Raw genomic sequence first — 19,849 nt, forward strand, 5'->3', positions numbered from 1 at the left:
GCTGGCCAGGGTGGGGGTCCGAGGGAGGAGGGTCTGGCCACGGGCCGAGGCGGAGGAGCGCTGGCCAGGGTGGGGGTCCGAGGAAGGAGCGCTGGCCACGGGCCGAGGGGGAGGAGCTCCTGCCTCTCCCCAGGAGGGCGGCTCGAGCAGCGGCGCCGCGTCCTCCCTCCCTGCAGGGGGCGCTGTGGGCGGGGCCGGCCCGCGGGGCGGGCGGCCGGGGCCCCTCCTGCCGAGCTCGGCCCCTTTTCCGGGTTTCCTCCGCCGCCGCCGCCGCCTCCTCCTCCTTGGCCTCCGTCGCCGCGGCCGCCGTCGCCGCTCCTCCTCCCCGCCCGCCTTCCGCCCTTCTCCCGGCCGCCCCCGCCGGTGCGGCCGCCGCCGAGGAGCGCGGGACGCGAGCGGAGCGGAGCCGGGGCCGCCGCGGAGCCGCAGCGCGAGCGCCCTCCCGCCGCCGCCGCCCGCCGGCCCGCCCCGCCCCGCCCTCCGCCCGCCGGCCGCTCCAGGGCCGGGGCGGCCCGGCCAGGCCGGCCCCGCCGCCCGCCCCCGCGGACCCGGCCTGGCTCGGCCGCCCGTCTTCGCCGCCCTCGCCTGCGCCGCCGCCTCGTCGCTGCTGGGCTTCCTGCGCTCCGCGCCCCGGGGCCGCCGCTCGCCGCTCCTGCCGCCCCTGCCCTCGTCGCCGCCCCGCGCCCCCCGCTGCCGCCCGGCGCCGCCCGCCATGCCCGGCCCGGCCGCCGGGAGCAGGGCCCGGGTCTACGCCGAGGTGAACAGCCTGAGGAGCCGCGAGTACTGGGACTACGAGGCGCACGTCCCGAGCTGGGGGTAAAGGAGCCGCCGCCGCCCCGGGCCCATGTGCTCGGGCCCCCGGCCCCGCGGGAGGAGCAGGCGCCCCGGGCCCCGGCGGGGGGCGGCCGAGGCCGCGGGGGGCGGGGGGCCCCGGGAGGGGCGCTGGGGAGAGGCCGGGGCCAAGTAGAGTCGGGGTTCTTACCCCGCTCTCCTCCCAGTGGGGGGGAGGGTCTATTAGAATCGGGGTTCTTACTCCCTCCCAGTGGAGCGAGGGTTAATTAGATTCGGGGTGTTTCCTCAAGCCCCCTTTCCAGGGGAGTCCTTACCCCATCCATTCCAAGCCCCTCCCCTGGTGGACCAGGGGTCAATGAATCGGGGTTCCCACTCCATCCCCTGCCTCCCGTGGAGAGGGGCGTTTGCTAGTCAGAGCTGGGGTCCCTATCCCATCCCCCCTCTCAGCGGAGCACGGGCCCCTGAGATAGGTTCGGGTTCCTGCAGCGTGGCTGGTTAGAGTTCAGGGGGCCAGGGAAGGGCTTGTGGCCGAACGCGGTCCCCGGGCTCCATGTGGGTGAAGTGTGTGTGAGACAGGATTGCAGTAGTTCCGTGGCTCAGACGTGTCTCTTGCTTTCACAGTAATCAGGACGATTACCAGCTGGTTCGGAAACTTGGTCGGGGAAAATATAGCGAAGTGTTTGAGGCCATCAACATCACCAACAATGAGAGAGTGGTTGTCAAGATTCTCAAGGTGAGTCAGGTTCCTGTTGATGGTCACTCTCAGGAGTGTAGTGATAAGAGCAATAATAGCTAATAATTCTGTAGGTCTTGAAGGTCTGCAAAGCCATTGCCATGTCTTCTCTCCTTTGAGCCTCACCATCCCGATGATAGCATGAGCTGTTTCCCCATTTTGCAGATGAGGAAATTCAGGCTCAGAGGCTGAGTGACTTTCACAGGATCCCATAGCTAGCAAGTGTCTGGGGCAGAAGTCTGGCTTGAGTCTTCCTAATTCCAGGTCCAGTGCTCTATCCACACTACTACGTTGTATTTAAAATTTCATTGTAGTTTTCTAGTTCAGAAGCAAAACATTCACCACCATCTTCCAGGGTAATAAGTGATATTTCATTATGCAGAAGAGATTATTTTTGCTTTCCATCCAACTGAAAATCTTACATTAATCTTTCCCATCTCATTTTCTATTCACCGCCAAAAAATGACAAACTAGGGGTAATTTTGACACAAATCTAGCGTAGTGTTTTAGGAATGGATGGGACCTGTGACTAATAGAAAGATTCTGGTTCCCCCCCCCCCCCCCCCCCCCCCAGTGAACATCTCAGGTTGAATTCCATTACCTGTTTTTTTAGTTGCCAAATCAGTAGATTGTCCTCAGAAATTAGTTGGCTTATTTCCTGTACCTTCCTTTGGGCAGAGTTTGCTTGAGCATTATTTTACGTTTAATGGATGTTCTTATTCATTTATGAGAGGAAATTTCATCTGCCGATGAGGATTCAAAGGTTGAATGATGCTGGTCAGAGGTGGCAATGAGCATAACCTGCTCATTTGGTTCTGGGATGATGTGCTGTGAGGTCATGATGTAGTATCTTGGGATGTTTATTAGTTTGTCAGGAAAAGTAGAACATGGACTCATTTGGAATAAGTCAGAAGGAGGAGCCCTCTGGAATCAAGTGTTGCCTCTATGGTAGCTATTTTCCTGGCAGAAATCAGTGCTACAAAAGAATAGAGCTCCTAAAACAACAATTTGGGTTTGGCTTTTTTAATGGAGGATGTAGTGGCATGCTCTTACAGCCATGGACCTTTCTGTTAACTCTTACATAATTATCACCCAGCATAGCCACAACAAACAAATACTTGATTGAAGTTTCCCAGGTTGATAGTATATTTGGGTTCTGACTCATGATAATGTTTGATAACGGGCACAGCATAGAAACTCTTGGAATCTGATAGGTGCTTATGGCAGGTCAGTTCTGATTTATTCAAGTAATTATGAAAAATAAAGGGAACTCAGTGAAATGAGCACAGCTGTTACCTAGGCCTTCCTGGTCTAGCAGCATTTTGAGTAGATTTGCAGAATAAGAGCAGGATTAAAACATTTTTCATGTCTTAGTGTTAGTACTATCTATGAATGATGATCCTCATTTGATGTGTATTCTTGAGTTTCTACTCTGGCAATACGGAGGAGGCAGTGGGTCACAATTTCCCAACAGTGATCCATCCTGCTGCTGGTGGAGCAGGAAAGTAAGTGCTGTGGCACAACCAGGCAGGGCCGATGATAGATGGAAGCTGACTTTCCTCTTTGTTAACACAAGGGATCACCATAATGCAAGGAATTTTTTAACACTGCCTTTTTTGTAAGTACTGGCCTCTTCCAAATAGTCATCTTTCAAGTTCTAGATACTTTTTCTAAGGATGTTCTCACTGCACAAAACATTTTAGAAACTCCTTCCTCTTGGGATTGCATCCAGAACTGGCTATGAGCATGACAAAAAAATCAACCTCATTTTTCTACCTCTTTTTTTTTTTTTTTGACCCATCATGCTGTTCCCCAGCTTGAGCACCCGCCCTCACTCACTTGAATTGGCTCCAGATGCCTTTTGGTTATTTTCTTTACTCTTGAGGGTATTTGTTCTGAAAGCTTTTTTTAGAGTTTCCAAAAGTGTTTTGAGTAAATGGCAACTTGATTGGAATATGTATATAGCATTGTAAGGTTGACTACTTTGAAGAGCCTAATGTAGTTGTTTGTAGATAAATCTTACCTATAAATTGAGAAATGTTTATTTTAAAAGTCAGTTTAGTTCAATAGTTACACCTTATAATAATTCTGAGTATTGGCTTCACTGGGCAATTATACCCATCCCCCTAATCAAACTAACACTTGGCTGTTCAATCTCCAAATAGTTTAGTGAGATGGAAGCTTTACACACTATTTTTACAGGTGGAGAAACTTGCCAAAGGATGCTCTTTGTGTACCTGAAAAAAATGCAGTGCACTGGGGTTTGCTGATTTTTAGTCTAGTGCTTTGTTTACCAAGCTACAGTGTCTCTTGCTTCCTAACTTAGGATCAGAACACTAAATGGTATTTATTGTATCAGATTAAGAGCTGGTTCTATGGTTGATGGGAGCATTAGCTAAGTATCTTTTGGATGACAACCTCTTGACAATCACATTTTCGTCAGTGTAGGGTCAGGATCACCTTGCCTCCCCTTGCAAATACTGATCGGTACAATACATTACACAAAAATCCTGATATTTTATGCCTCTTTTCCCACATAGGTTGAGAAACTAGTGAAGTTAGTGACTTTTCTTTGTACATCTGACAGGCTAGATTCAATTTGAATGACTTGAAAAATGTTAGAATCTTTGTTTTTGAAATGTCTTACCATATCCAGATGAGGCATAATTGACATTCCCCCTTTTGGGGTGTGTCACCTGATAATTGATCAGAGAAGAGTCAAGTCTATTGTAAATGACTAACTGCATTTAACATTGGGGGACTTGAGAAAAGCTGCCTCTTCAAATCATCCTACTGTGAGTTAGCTCCAGCTAGGAAATGAGTGAGTTTAAGGGAAATGCACAAAGTAATATGTAAATTCCCTAAGCAAAGAGCCTACCTTTTCCATTATTCTAGGGGACCATAGATTTTTGGAAGGTAACTCAGAGGCTGTGGAATCTAACCTCTTCATTTTACAGATGAGGAAACTGAGACCTAAAGAGGAGGGACTTATTTGAGGTCACACAGAGAGTAAGTAAATGGTAAAGTTGCTCAGTTTCATTTTAAGAGGCAGCATCAGGAAGGACCTGTGTTCATATTCTTCCTTGGACACAAGCTGTAGGACCCTTGTAATGTTTGTCTGTGTGTGTATGTTTGCTTGTCTCCTCCTTTATATTTGTGAACTCCCTGAGGTCGGAGACCATCTTTCTTTTCAGCCCCAGCCCTTACACTGTAGGTGTTTAATCAATGCTTATTGATTGACTGACCCTGGAGGAAGCCACTTGACCTCTCTAACCTCAGTTTCTTTTTCTGTAAAATAATGATAGTAGCATTTTCCCTACTAGAATAGATAGGATCTGATGAGATAATTATGTAGAGTGCTTTCCAAACTGTGCTGGGCCACATAAATGGGAGCCATGGTTATGAACAGAACCTACTCAGCCTGTTCTTGCTCTGGGTTGGGGAACCTGCAGCCTCAGAGAACCTGTGGCTCTCTGGGTCCTCTGACTGAATCTAAACTTCACAGAACAGATCCCTGGCTCTAATCTTACACTATGCATCCCCTATCAATAAGACTTAGATATGAGCCTCTGCTTGGACACATCTTGCCTTGGTGACTATAAGGCAGGGCTTTTAGGATGTCTTGTGCCCATTTGACTGTACAGTTGAGTTGCTAACGAACAGGTTCTGATGTTGGAATTTCTACTGAAGATTCCTTCAGTTTGTCCATTTGTCTGCATTTGTGAAATCACAAGTGTAGTTTGGTTTGGATTTTTAATTCTCACCTGTTGCTTTCATATGCAGATTCTAAGCAACTGTTAGGATTCTGAACTGATGATGCAGAAAGTTCATTCTCTGCCCCCCCCCCCCCAAAATAAAAAATCAGTTAGTGGAGACATGCAGGCTAAACTTTAGGAAATGATTTTTAAAAAACACAATAACTCAACAAGCTCCTGCAACCCACAAGGCATAAGAAGATCCCAGGAAGTTTTTGTACCTTGTTTTGTGATACAAAATTCTGTAAGAGAGGTGGGGGTGATGTATATAAAGGAATGGTGGGAGAGGCCAGGGTCTGCCTTAGACACTAGCTGTGGGACCCAGATTTGTGTTGGTAGATATTGAGCACCACCTGTGTGAATTGATATTCCCATAGAACAGTGACAAAGACATTGTTCTTGCTGAGCATTGTGGGGAGAAGTTTTAAAAATAGATGTACGGTGGCAGGGAAATTGTTTTAAGAATATGTTTGAATTGTTTTCTTGTTAACAGCACAACTGACTGGTGTTTCTGTTGGCTCTCTGAGCATGTGAACATTTTTGTTTTTTTTTACAGAGATGGTAGGAATCCAAGGGGGCTCCTCTCATAGAGGGTGAGAAGCCCCCTCCCTGCCTGGGCATCCCTGTTAGTGACTTGAGAGGTCAGGGAGGGATGACTCCTGGGACCAGTGGAATCTACCTCCCTCTTCCAAGGCCTTCATGGTCCTTTTCCTTTTTATTTTCCCTGATGATGAATTATCAACTGGTTATGTAGATCAAAAGCTGTTTCACTGCCTCTCCTTCCCCCCAATCGAAGCAAAATATTCAGAATGTATCTATTTGAATCTGTTGTGGAATCTTGTTTTCAAAAAATCATTTTTTCTAGGCAACCCTTTAAGATTGCAAATTGCAGCACTGCCTTATCTTCCTAATAGTGTCATTGTCAGAGATTTCAGAGTGACGATACCCTGGGTATTTTTAAACAAGATTTCATAGATACTTGGCAGAATATGTAATCACATGTATGAAATGTGGTGTGTATTTAGATTATTAAAGTAATCAGTTCTCCCTGGTTAATTACTTTGGGAGTTAGAAGAGTTCTTATTAATTCTGTTAGACCTGAAGTCTCAGAATTGTGGGCTCCCAGTGCCGGGGAAGCACTTTGGAGCTCACTTAGGCTAAGCCCCTGGTCTTCCCAGGTGAGGAGACTATGCCCAGGGGCACCCGGGACTCCATGAAAACCTCCAGGTTGTAAAGTTGTCACAATCCTCTTGGTTTTTTAGTACGAATTCCAAAAATAGCTTTTATTTTACTTGTGAAAAGTAAACTTGTTTTTGGTAATTCCAAAAATCTCCTGACCTCATGTAACTAGTTGGGTTGTGCAATTAGTAAATGAATAATTAATTGAAATTAGGCTGTATCCTAATAGCCATTGTTTTCTGCAATTGCCAGTGATGAAATGAATGCCTTGGTGTTTTAATTGGTGGTTTGTTAGTAGTATAGCAAAAGTAACTCAACTGGTTTGAAATACCCTGGTTACTGGAGTCTAGTCCTGTCAGCTCCTCATGCCTCCATATGGATGTGTCCTGACTTTGAATAGCTCTGATGGGACTAGTCAGCTCTGGTCATGCAATCCAAGGCCCCGAACTCCATACAAAGGTCATGGAGGGCATAGACTTTTAAAATTTTGTCTTTGTACCCTTATTATCTTACATGTAGTAGTTCCTTTTGGCTTAGATCACATACACTGCACCATTAGTGTTAGCGTTAGAAGGGCAAAAATGAAACAGGCCCTGTCTTCAAGCAGCTTATATTTTACCAGGGAGATGCAACACACATGCCAGATAAGTAAATAAAAAGTACATGGAAAGTAATACAGCGTAATTTCAAAAGAGCCAGTGAAGGAGAGGAGGAACAACTGGGACAAGTCCCCCAAGATTCTCTATTGGAGGGACCCTCGAAGCTTACCTTGAAGGAAGCTAGGGAATTGAAGGTGTAGTGCAGAACACACATAGGGGGCAGACCAGGTATGGCTGGAGTGAGTGGGTGTGTGCAGAAAGCAGACTGAGACACGCCTGGGACTTAGATTGAGGAGGAGGGGAGACGCTTTACAGGCCAGCCTAAAGAGTGGGTCTTTTATCCTGGAGATAGTGCAGTAGTACAGAAGTAAGGTAGGAAGTTTTAAGTAAATATTAACATGCCCCTTGAGTTTAAATCTGTCAGTGTTAATTACTTAGGACTGCTTGAAGAATTTCAACTTTTGCATTTCTTAATAGCCTGTAATTAAATTTGCATTTTGTTGCTGTAGGTTTCAGTTTTCCTTGAAAAAGTTGAGCCTCACAGGCAGGAGCTGCAGAAATGCAATTATTGAGTTGTAGAGCCTATAGGGTTAGGCTCGGCGTGAAGTGCTGGGATTTGACATTGACTTGTAATGCTCTAGGGCAGGCAGGCGATGGGAAAAGAAAACTTGTTTTCATTCACAATAGTTTTTACACAAGCTTTAAATTGTGTATTAAGTATTTTCTTTAAGCATATAGTGGTTAAAGTATACTTTGTTCTCTATGGTCCTCTTATGTAGCTAGATTTGGTGTTTCATATTCTCAAATTGAGATACTTTTGAGTTTCTTGTTTCTCATTTTATCCAGTAAAATTTAAGTAAATGCAAGTGGTATGTTAAAATAGCCAAAATGATTTGGTTCAAACTTTCTAAAAGAAATTCTGTGAGCTGAGATCAAACGTGAAGTAACAAAATTTAAAATAGGATATTTTTCCCAGAAGTAAAGAGTTGAAATGGGAGATTGCCATGGAAGCCATTGTATGTAGTCTCAACTTTGAGGGGCTATTGTGAATATATATATTTTGGTTTGTTGATTCCTGGCAAGCAGTTAAGAATTCTTGTATCTGTAAAAAACAAAATAACTCATTTTTTCCATATGGTGCCTTATCAGATCAGGGTCCTTCATTGGTGTGGAGTTGGAAGGAAGTAATTTTATAGCTCCCTCTGCTCCATTATAAGACCTTCTGTAAAATAATGAAATGCAAAATCATTAACTTTCTTCTATGGTCATGCTCTCCAATTCCATTTGGAAAATTAAAGTTACCATTCCCAAGGAGCTCATTTGTGGTTTGGCTACTGGAACATCTCCCAAGTTTAAAGGGCTGAGCAAAGATTAGATGGAGTTGCAGGTTAATTCAGGCCAAAAATTAGGTGCCTGTTTTTGAGTCAAAGGAAATACAGCCCTGCCCTCGCGCACCAGTCCTTCCAGGTATGGGCTGCCCTCCCCAGCTGTTGGGCTGGGATTTGAAAGTTGAGATCCTAAGCAAGTGAATAGGTTTTACTCACATCACGAACAGGGAAGGAATGTTTTGTGTTCTTCTTAAACAGGCCATTCAGGAGCACTTTTTCTGCCCCAACTATTGTTAACTAAGGGAATGGGAGCTAGGATTTATGGAGCACTTGAGGGTTCGGAAGGGGCTTCACGAAGACTGCCTCAAAATATCTGATCTGTGTTATACTCTTTATTTGTATGGGGACCATTCCCTACAGCTGACATAGGATTTCTGTATCGATATCATAGACTGGCAAGGTTGATGCAAAGGTCCTTTTTTCTTTGCTGTTATTTCTAGGAAGCTCTTTGCTGTTTTCTACCACCAGATGACCACTCCACAACTTGCTTTCCTTTGAAAAGCATTGCTTGTTGTGTGAGCATGTGCTGAATAATTGATAGGCAGAAGGCCCCTTTCTGTAAGTCTTTGGACCACTGTCTTTGTAGGGAGGAGCTCCTTTTCATTGAAACCCTGATCCCTGGGGGCAGGTGTTCCTCAGACTGTGTGAGTGGAGTGGGGACGGAGGGGGTTACTGTGGACTTATTTTTTTGTCATTTTAGTAAACTGTAGCTAAGACAACCAACTACAGTGGAAAGAGCACTGGTTCTCTGGAGTCAGAGGACCCAGGTTCAAGCTCTGCTTCTGATCCTTAATCCCTTGTGTGATCATGGGCAAGTCATATACCTTCCCTGGGCCTAAGTTTCCTAATCCTGAAAGGGTGGGTTGGACTGCATGGCCTTTGAGGTCCTTTCCCACTCTAGCTCTATGAACTAAATCATGGGTACCATCAGGAGATGCATGTAATTGGTGACTGTCTCTTTGGCATGTATGTATGTATACCAAGTTCACCTGAACGGAATATTTTAGTCACATTTTATGGCATCGTGGCCAGCCAGTTGGCATCACTTTCTGTTTGCCTGTGCAGATGTGTGGATGACTGTTGATGTCTCATTCTTAGCTTGTTGTTCCCACAGACACACATCTTTGGAAAATTCCCTTCTGCCATATGTAGAGACTGTGCTCCTGCTTGTGGTGTGCTCTGCACTCTGTAGTCATGTTTAACATGTTGTTCTGGAGGCCTTGTCTGTCACTCACCACAAAAGGGGATGTATGTGTAGTAGGGGTAATGCTTTTCCTCTGAAACTCATCGTTTGAGTCAGTGCACTACTCAGCTGGCAGCCTCCTGCTGAATCCTAAATGTGAAGAGGTTTTCAGTCAGTGTCATAGCAAAAGCTGATCTCTTTTTTGCTGATCCACCATCTGTTTCTTTAGAAATGGGATCCAGTGTAAGAGCTTACCAGGTCTGCTGCCGACTTCAGATCCTAGATCTGAAGTCCATGGGAGCCAGCAGCTGAGACTCACCCAAGTTTGAAATTGGATTGCAATGGACTGGCCTCCACTTGCTGGAAGATGAAATACTCATGTATAAACCAGTGCAAGAACAGGTGTCTTATTACCTTGTTTCAGTTTTGGGGGGTCTGTGACTCTAGGATGTACAGCTGCTAGTTCAGACTTGTAGAGATGTTAAGATTTTCCAGTTGGCATTTATCTGTCTAGAAAACAGTCTAGCAAACAAGGAAGAGGTGGAGATCAATCTGCAGATTGACCTGAATGGGATGAGTTTAAGGGTCTCTGGTACCTGAACTCCACTACTGGGCTGCAAAGGCCTGCAACTTAAACTCACTCTCCGGGACTCAGCTCTTTGATCTCCTGCCTCACTTCTTCAGGTTTAGAGAAACATTTTGTCATCAGCTTAGCTGTGTAGGATACAAGTAAACCAAAGTTCACTTCAAAAGGAGTCTCACTTCTAATTGCTCTTATGTATTTAAGCCAGTGAAGAAAAAGAAGATAAAACGAGAGGTTAAGATTCTGGAAAATCTTCGAGGTGGAACAAATATCATTAAGCTCATTGACACTGTGAAAGACCCAGTGGTAAGTGCCTGAGGGGCTTTGGGATCCCACACTAGGTTAGTGAAATGTTTTTAAACTATGGTTGTATCCAAGTTCTTTCTTCTGCCTCTGTAGTGCCTTGCCAGCCTGCCATTTTTGTGGTTATTTTTTAAAACCAAAGACAACATTGAAGTGGTAAGAAATGCCCTTTATTGAGGGTGCTGATCATGCTTATCTTTGTTGAATGATTTTTTTTTAGCCCAAAAAGAGTTGTAGCAGTTCAAAATACACCTAACACAAATTTTTCTTGGAACCCTCAAATTCTGTAGAGCATAATTGTTTGAAAAACACTTTCAAATGAAAATAAGACCCCTGTCCTTCATCCTAAAGGTTTTATCTTATAACAGTATTGCAAGTGTTTCAGGGTTTACATGTTCTACAGGTGAGATTGAAATACTTGCTGAAAATTCCCACGAAGTTTTTTTTTTTTACAAAACTATTTCAGATTTAATGTCAGTGAATTAGTTTCTTTAGTAGAATAACCAGTTATTTTGACTGATTAGTTCAGGTTGAAGAAATCCCTCATTTTTCTTCCATCTCATTTCTTCCTCTCTTTTGTTTTTCTTTTTTCTCCAGACACCCTTAATTACTTTCTCTTTTTCCATAATAACTTAATTTCCTTTGAAGAAATTTACTAGTCTTCATCTGTGGTGTGTACTAAACAAATTAAGGAGTCTATTCATTTTTCCTTAAAGACCTGAGACAATCGCTGAGAAGCCTAATTCAATCCAGCAGACATTTGCAAATTTTTCCTCTTGTGTATAGAGCACTGTGCTTGGGTGTTAGGAAGATACAGAAATTGAATAAAATATAGCACCTGCCTTGTTGGAGCTTAGAGAATTAAAATGATAGCATGTATATCTGGGATTTTTATGATGCAGCGTTGAGTTAAAGCTGTCTCCCTGAGAGAATGGTCACTATTAATGCCTAGTTCTAATACTTCTCAGAAATCAATGCCTGCTGCAGAATTGTCACATTTAAAAGCAACTCCATGTCATGGAGTATGGATTTGAATGAAATTGTTCTTTGTAGCGAGCCATCCTGTACCATATTTTTTTTTCTCTTGTGGACACACTTTAGTAGCTGTTTAAATATGCAGAATGCTAGAGAATACACTTGTGTCCCATTCATTTATTCTTGGTAGGAACCATTAGCATGGGTCTGAGAGGTAAACAGAATCCTCAGGCTATTCCTATCTCCTAGAACGTCCAGCAAGCATGCTTGTTTTGGCCCTGGCAGCTCCTGATGATTGCACTTGGAATAGCTAAGAAAGCAATAGCCAGCTGCCAGCCTGCAGACCTATGGTAGTGGTAGACAAGGAGAAAGTGGACTCTTCAGTTCACCTTGATGGTGTTGGTGAATCAGTCTCTGGTAGTTCCTGCTGCCACTGCTTGTTGGACTGATTAAGGGGTGATACTGACCTGAAGCCTGTTCTGGACCTCTAGAGGGTTTAGATCCCTAGGTGACTACTGTCCATTTCTGTCCAGATCAGACACTAGCTGTAAAGAAAGCTTTCCGTGACTGCTCTCTTTTCTCCCTCTATAACCTCTGCTTTTTCCTTTATTTGAGAAATAATTTGACCCAAAGTTGATCATTTGTTTATTTTACTTTGAACAAACCTTGTATGTGAACATCAGGATTTAGGCGATAGATTTGGAGGGGTTGTTCATTTTATGCAAAGATTGTCAAGATTTCTTTAACTATATTAATTATGGATGGCTTTTTTCATCACCTCATCAACTGTGCCATATCAAGTCCAGCAGCGTCCAAAATCTAGTTTCTCTCAATTAGGGGTATAATTTTGTGCTTTCACTCATTGAACATGTTCTAGACAAAATTCAAAATAACTGTCAACTTTCTGGATTTACTCCGAACAGGCCAAGCCAGAACATTTAGAACATCATTTCTGGTCACCAAGTGGTAATGCTGAGAAGTGCAATTTCCAATCTAATGGGCCAGGCCTATTGATAATCAGGAACAGTAGGCAGGTTTCATTAGGCACTCATTTTGTATGGCTTTGCCTCGAGCATATTCTGGCCCAATTAAGCCCAGATTCTGATCAGAATTGTGAAACCAAGGCTCGTGGCATGAACTCTTCATTGAGGTTCCAAAGCATTGTGGTTTTGAATCTAAGTGGGAACTTGGGAGTATATGGCAAAAGCAAACTGTATTTTTAAAAAAATCACTTTTATCTCTTACAGTCAAAGACTCCAGCTTTGGTATTTGAATACATCAATAATACAGATTTTAAGGTAAGTATATATATCTTAAGTATCTGTAGAAACTGAATTATTATCTTTCTTAGGTATACAACTTGGAAGGGAAGATGTATTTTAGATATGATAAAACTCAAATATTGGAAGAACTGGAATTGGTGATGGTAGGAAATAATAAGGTAGATGAATGACCACATTTTGTGATTGTCTGGCCAACAGATTAGGGCTTTCATAGAGTAACAAAGTAGAAATAGTCCAATTATTGTTCCTCCTGGTAACCACTGAAAGTAGCTAGAAGATGCAGAAAAATGAGAAGGGTTATTGCATTTCAAAAACCCCTCCCACCCTTAATATCGCCCAGCCTGCTCTGCTGTGTCTTCAATCTAAGATAATCCTTCTGCTGTGATAGTCTATTTCTGGCCAACCTGTTGATAGCGATGTAGCTTTAATTTGTACAGAAATCTTGTGGGGCTAGTATGGAGTGATAATAGCCACGGACTGACACAGAGCTCTTTTTTTGATTAGAAAGAATATATTATGTATTAAACTTAAAGTAGTTATGAATTTGTATGTACATGTTTGTTTAGTATTGTCTTTCATGAAGCCTTTCCTTTCATGACTTTGGAAGTTATGGAACTTGTATGTTGGTGGCTTTTTGGGTAATCAGAAGACCTGCTTTTGATGCATACTCACTTCACAGTACCCCAGGCAACTGCAAGATTACAAGACAGAGTTTGCATTGTATTGCAATATTTCATTGGCTGGTGGAGTTTCCAAACTGAGAGTTACTGAAGCCCATGAAATCACAAGTCTGGAGCAGACTAGACCTTTTAGAAGTACCTTGTAGAACTCTGGGTTAATCTTGGTCAGGGGGAAAAGTGTTTTTGGAGGTAAATGGCAAAATTATAAGTGATTGAAATGACCCTGTGTCAGTGAATACAAGATTTCTGTTCTGTTGTGGTTGCCATGATTGAAAAGAGGGCTGAACTGGATCGACAGATGAAATACTTTGGTATTTATTGGAAATGTTGATTTCTGGTGAGAATGAAAGGATTTAATCCTCATGTTATATTTTACTTAGAATAGTCATCTCTAACAATTACAAAAAGTAAGGAAGAACACCCACATAATAACCTGTTGACAAATTTCACATAATGCACAATACAACTTTCGCCAGCTATAATGGCTTTTCCATTTAAGATTGCTTTGTAAATGTGAAGCATTCAGTAGTGAACAATTCCTCCAAAACAAAGAAGTCTCTACTACCCCTTCCGTTTTCTTTCCTCAGAGGAGCCTTAGTGTATTCTTACTAATAGGTGGTTAATCCCATTTTGACATATGAGTGACCCAGGTTTCTGGACATTTTTGCTTTGTCGTGAGTGGGAATGTGAAACAATGATTCTTTCATGATGTGCCAGGTCTTCAAGAGCTTTCTGAATCCTACTCGCTGGATGCTTTAGTGGTGTAGATCCCAGCCAGGCCATACTGTCTCAGGTGCTGTGACAACCATCATACATGTTCTCACACCATGCTTCCACAGGGGCTCTACCTGACCCTTTTCCTGGTGGGCCAGCCATCAGTTATACTTGGCTCCCCCCTTGCCTCATTACCAGCTCTCCTTTTCTAGCCCTCAGTGTCTTAGATCAAAGCCTTTCGACTTCAGCTGCATCATTACTGTAAGACTTGAGAAACTGTGATATTCCATGTGCTCCTAGACATAGATCATCATCACTGGAAGAATATTGGTCTTAAAAATAATAGACTTTTCTTTCTTTCAGGGAAAAGTTTGGGGTCAATGTAAATATTATGCTATTTGCCAAAGACAGTCTAGCCCACTCATCTTCCATTCGGTTTTGGGTCCTGTTCATTGTCTATTCACGGTGTGTCTGTCAAGGTACACATGTACATCTAGACACATACCCCAACTCTTCGTGCCTTTAGTGATACTAAGCCTTCTGTTAAAGACATTTAAAAGGTGGACTTAGCAGGAGGTTTGTAGTGCAGTCTTCCAATATTAAGATGCCACAAACCGCTGTCTGTGGCTACTTAATGAGATCTTGTTCTCGGCTCATAAATCACCTTGTTCTTTCAAGTTGACAATGTAATTAATTAGCTGAAGTCTTCTAAGACACATAGCCAGTTTTTTGGATGCTATGAAATTGCACAAATTCCTCATAACAGAAGATTTAGGAAACTAGATCTAGAATTCCCCAAGGTCTCTTCACCTTTAGTGTGAAGCAGTAAATTTTTTTTTCTTCTTCTTCCTATTCTCAAATCAGATTAAACAGAATAATTTCAGCAAGGTTTAAGTTGGTTTCATTAAAGAAAACAGGGCTAAAGATTCACATCATTTGAGAGCCTACAGAGGATGATTACAATCTATAATTAAGCTTTTGGGTTATTTAGGAATGTCTTTCCTTTATTGCCAATTCTGCCTGGTTCCTGACTTAGACTCTCCAGTATATTCTTATACAGAAATGATAGCTCTTCCAGTTTAACATCAGTACTTGGAAAACCATTAAAATAAGTCATCAATCGGTGTTTCATCACCTAGAAAACCGAATACGAGGTTGCAGAAGTAGGTTTGTGAGGGGAAATCATGGCAGACCATTTGTTGTCATGACGGTCTTTCAGTCACACATCTGGTTTTGCCTCACTCTTAAACGATTAAACAACTTGCTTAACCGCAGGTGGTCCCACGGTGAGCATTTGCAGAGACCACTGTTTTCAGTGTCTACATTGATGATCTAGAAGCCAGAGCATGTCACTAACCATCATTATTAGGTGGGCTTCTTAGTATTTTGGAAAACAAGACTAAATCATTTTGGAGAAACTGTCCACCAAATTCTGGATAAAATTAGGAAGAAACACATATGATAGGGAACAAAACCAACAATAAAAACATGGAGTAGTTTGGCTGAGGCCTAGAATTATGGAAGAAAAAGACTTGAGGGTTAGAGACACTGCCAACATCTTTGTGATGCTGAATGGGAAGGTCAATAGCAGTGTGGTTGGAATGGGTTTAAATGAACAAGGCCTGGGAAGCACTTTTCCCAATTTTAATAATTATTCAATTCTTTTATCTAGTTTGAAAAAAGTGTTAGGGTGTCACTCTTAAGATTTCCTTAAAGTACTTTAAGGGGGGAAAAATGACATTTTTAGGCTATTTTATATTAAAATTTGAGTTTTATATTAACTAATTATACTCCAAAAGCATGGTCAACATATTCCAAGTTGTGTAATCTAAAGTTTCTTAAAGTGTGTTATTAGAACCAAGAAACTTTTTTTAACTTAAGGTTATTAAGATAGAAGGTTGAAGACTTTACAATTCGACAGTTGTAGTTGAGATATTGCCTTTTGTCTTTACCTGTTTTTCATTAGCATTGATGTTTCTAATACTGCTGGAATTAGATTTTGTTTAACTTTCTTAAGTTGGTAGAATTATTGCCCTGGAAATCACTTTGATTTTTTGGATTTGCATATACATCGCTTACGTTGCAATTTCAGCTGGAATTCCACCATATTCTAATTCCCTTCCCAAGGTGCATTGGAGTACCTGGGCATGTGTACATGGGTGCATGAGAAAGAAAGACAGAACCAGACATGCAATGTCAGCATAAATTTGTGAATTTGCCAGTGACTAGACCATTAGCTGTGGCTGACAGAGACACTCTTAAGCTTCGAGTCTGTTCCTTGGTCATTCTGGGCCTACAGTTCTGAACTAAGGAGCCTCTTAAGTATGAGTCTATGGATCAAATTAAGATTTCCCCTACCTGAAGACTTAAACCAGAAAGATTGGAGGGAACCTAGCATTTATTGATTTGAGGATCTTCTTAGGGCCAGTCAGTGTGCATATGTAAGGAGGTCCTGGCCTCAATGAGCCTCTGGAGCAAACTTGTAGTATGGGAAAGCTGTGCTTTGATAATTGTAGGAGAAGTAGTGCAGAGCTTTGGGTGGCATCTCTGTGTATCATAATCAGATGGGGAAGTCCTATAGCCTAGGGAGCAGAATGCTGTACTGAGAGTCTGAACCTCAGGATGTGAATCGTGACCATTGATTGACAAGTTACCTCATGTCTAAGCCTTAGTTTCTTCATCTGTAAACTTTGGATGATACATGCTATACCTGCCTCATAGAGCTGTGAGGAAGAAATTGAGCAAATCTTAAAAGGGTTACTAATAGAAGTGTGAGTTCTTAGTGAAAGGTGAAGAAACCCTAGGAAATCAGCTCCAGCCCCATCACTTCTTACAAAGGAGGAAACTGGTTGAGACTGAAGAAACAGTTTATCTAAAGTCATGTAGCATGTAAGTAACAGAGCTGGGCTTCCAACTCAAGCCCTCTCATTACCTCATCTCACACTTCCACTACAGACATAGCCAGAGATTGATAGAAAGACACCTCTTCTCTTGGAGAGGATGAAAAGATTCTGATCTTAAGACTCCAGTCCCCTGTCCTCACTCCCCTCATCACTTATTTGTTAGACTGTATGGGTTCAACTTCTCTGCCTCTAAAATAGGTGATAAATGAATGTCCTTTGAAAAATGCAAAACTACCTTGCAACTGTTTTTTACACTTTTTTCCCATTCAGATAAAGTTCTATTTTAAAATCACTTCTCTTTCCATTTTCACAATTTGTTACTCTTGTCTTGATCTGGCAGTAGGACGGGTATTCTATCACCTGTCATTTTCAGTTTCATAAGATCACATTGGTCAGTCACATTCACATTTTATACAAACTAGATTTAAGGGGGAAAGTGCAGCCTTTATTTGGACTAATATATTTCCCTAATTAATTCTTTCCCTATACTTTCCAAGGAACTGGTCAAGAACAATTTAAAATGATTTGCAAAGGGAATGCATCCCATTCTGTATCCTTTTCTTTTATTTCTCTCCTTTGGTAATGGCCTTCTGGAAACACAAATGTGTTTGGTCTGGCACAGAAGCGCTTGCCTTCAGAAATTTCAGTGAAACCTAACTTAGGATTCCCTCCAAGGGCTTTGCCATTGTCTCTTCTCCTTTTGTGCAAGCTTTATAAATGTTCTCTCACAGCTGGCTAGAAGAATAGGATGACGTTGTGAACTCACTGTTTAGTTGTGATAAATCAGTTTTCCTAATTAAAACTACCCAAGGGTACAAAACTATATTTCTTGTAGCAGATACCATGGCTGAGATTGCACATGAACTTAGAGTAAATTTGGTTTTCCACAGTCACTTTACTGTTTCCCTTTTATATCTGAAATTAGCTTCATTTGAAAAATTGGGGCCTAAATCTGAAAAAGCAGAGAAATTGGAAACTGTTTTTATTTGTAAAATTAATTGTTTTAAAATCTAAACATACTGTGCAGATTATGTTGAAGTTGATTGAAACATTTTACTTAATATTTATAGGAGAAAGAAGTCATTTTAGTAATTGATGCAGTCTGGTAAGAATTGGCCTCCTAAGGTGCAGCCAGTAGGCACCAGAGGCATTGTACCAACCTGGGTTTGTGTTCAGCCAGGTCTGACTTATTTACAACTGGCATCTTTGTATGTACATATATCGGCATTAGCCAGCCTTAACCTCTGGTTTATTTGTAAAGAGTTCCTAAGTAGCTTACATATTCCAGAGTCCAGAAGGAGGTTCCAGAATTATAGCCACTGCAATCTGTAGCCATGGGTGAGGTTGTATTGTGCTGGACCCCAGACCCAGAAGAAGGCTGGGACCCAGGGCTGCCTAGATGGCTTGTGTATATGTGAACCCTCACTGGAGCCTTTCATTACAGCTTTTGTTTTATCGGAAATAAATAGTAGGGCGGATTTGCTGAATGCAGTATGGCTTTCCCTCTAATTTTTAGCCACATAGATAAGTGATTAAATTTCAAAGAAAGTTTAAACATTTGGAAAGAGAACTGCTGAACATTCACAGACATGTGACTGTTGGCTCTGGAATTGTTCCGTTACTTGTTACGATGGAGAGGCAAGATTTTTGGCTATTTTACGAGAAAGGTAGATAACTAATTGCGTAATGTGACCAACACAAAATGAAAATTAAAATATGTAAACTCTGGCTCTGGAAATGTTGGTTTCTGGTTTTGCTAATATTTATATCTTGATGGAATTTAACAGGCTTTTGACTAGTAGAATCAGTGGTTCAAACTCAGACAGAAGCAGAACCCCATGATGACTTAGAAAGCCACAAATTTATGTTCTCTATCTTGTATTGTATTTTAATTTATTTTGTTATTTGGAGTGGCCGGCCATTAAAATGTTTAACTTGCGATTGAGATGTAAAATTAGGAAAATTGAGGGCTGCTAAACTCTTCTGTACCACCAGTCCAATGCTGGGGTATGGCTTCTCCCTCCCACAGTACAGACTGGAAGCCATCCACATGGTTTCATCCTGTGCATCTCTTAGCTGTATCTTCTCATACTAAACATGCTTCTGGTATGTGGGTGCCCATGCACTCTTCAGGCTGCCCTTCGCTAAGCCTTGCTTTTTCCTTCTTTCTGGCTCACTTTTTCTAATTATACATCTCTTGGATAATGGGTGTTGTGCAATTTTTACCTTTTTGATGACTGCCAGTTGAAACTGTTGGGTTATCATTTTTCAGTAGTTTGTAGTCATCTAGCATCAGCAGAAAAATAGTGATAGATTAAAAAATGGGCTTTTATTTTGAGCTCAACTAGTGCAGTTTCCCTGAAAGCAACACAGCCCACTGTAATCTTTTCAGTTTGGGGCCCGTTTGTACAACTGAAGTGTCAGTCCTAGACATAAGCATTCAGTTATATCACAGTCTGCATTAGTAGATATTTTTTAACTTCATTCTCATCATCAGTCATCTCTTAAAATGAATGTATTTTATGATTTCAAATGAAAATTTAAGTATAGATCTGAATTTCTTACATCTAAAAAGAAAACACAGTTTCCTTCTCTAATCATGTAGCATTAGTGAGAGAACAAAATGCTGTGATTTCTGTTGACCACTGAACAGTGAGCATCGGCTATCCTCGGCAGATATTTATTAAACTTCTGCTTGATGTCAGGCATCATGTTAAGCGATGGGGATACAAGGAGAATCAAAAGGCAGTCTGTGCTTTTAGGGAGTTCACATTCTAAT

General features: G+C 42.2%; 1 protein-coding gene across 5 annotated transcripts in view; it reads left to right on the forward strand.

The window, feature by feature from the left end:
• Window positions 1-570: 570 nt before the first annotated feature.
• The window catches only part of CSNK2A2 (casein kinase 2 alpha 2), a 39,920-nt gene continuing 20,641 nt past the window's right edge, over window positions 571-19,849 (forward strand). For 2 of the 5 annotated variants that reach the window (XM_072636666.1, XM_072636665.1), the window contains exons 1-4: window positions 658-816; window positions 1,414-1,525; window positions 10,417-10,518; window positions 12,738-12,788. In XM_072636666.1, coding sequence (XP_072492767.1) covers window positions 713-816; window positions 1,414-1,525; window positions 10,417-10,518; window positions 12,738-12,788 — 369 coding nt within the window. In that variant the 5' untranslated portion in view covers window positions 658-712. Of the gene's footprint in view, window positions 817-1,413; window positions 1,526-9,916; window positions 10,032-10,416; window positions 10,519-12,737; window positions 12,789-19,849 lie in introns of those variants that run through there. The other 3 variants (XM_072636667.1, XM_072636668.1, XM_072636669.1) reach the window with 3 other exon arrangements.

Source organism: Notamacropus eugenii, chromosome 1, assembly GCF_028372415.1.
Source record: "Notamacropus eugenii isolate mMacEug1 chromosome 1, mMacEug1.pri_v2, whole genome shotgun sequence".
Taxonomy (NCBI): domain Eukaryota; kingdom Metazoa; phylum Chordata; class Mammalia; order Diprotodontia; family Macropodidae; genus Notamacropus; species Notamacropus eugenii.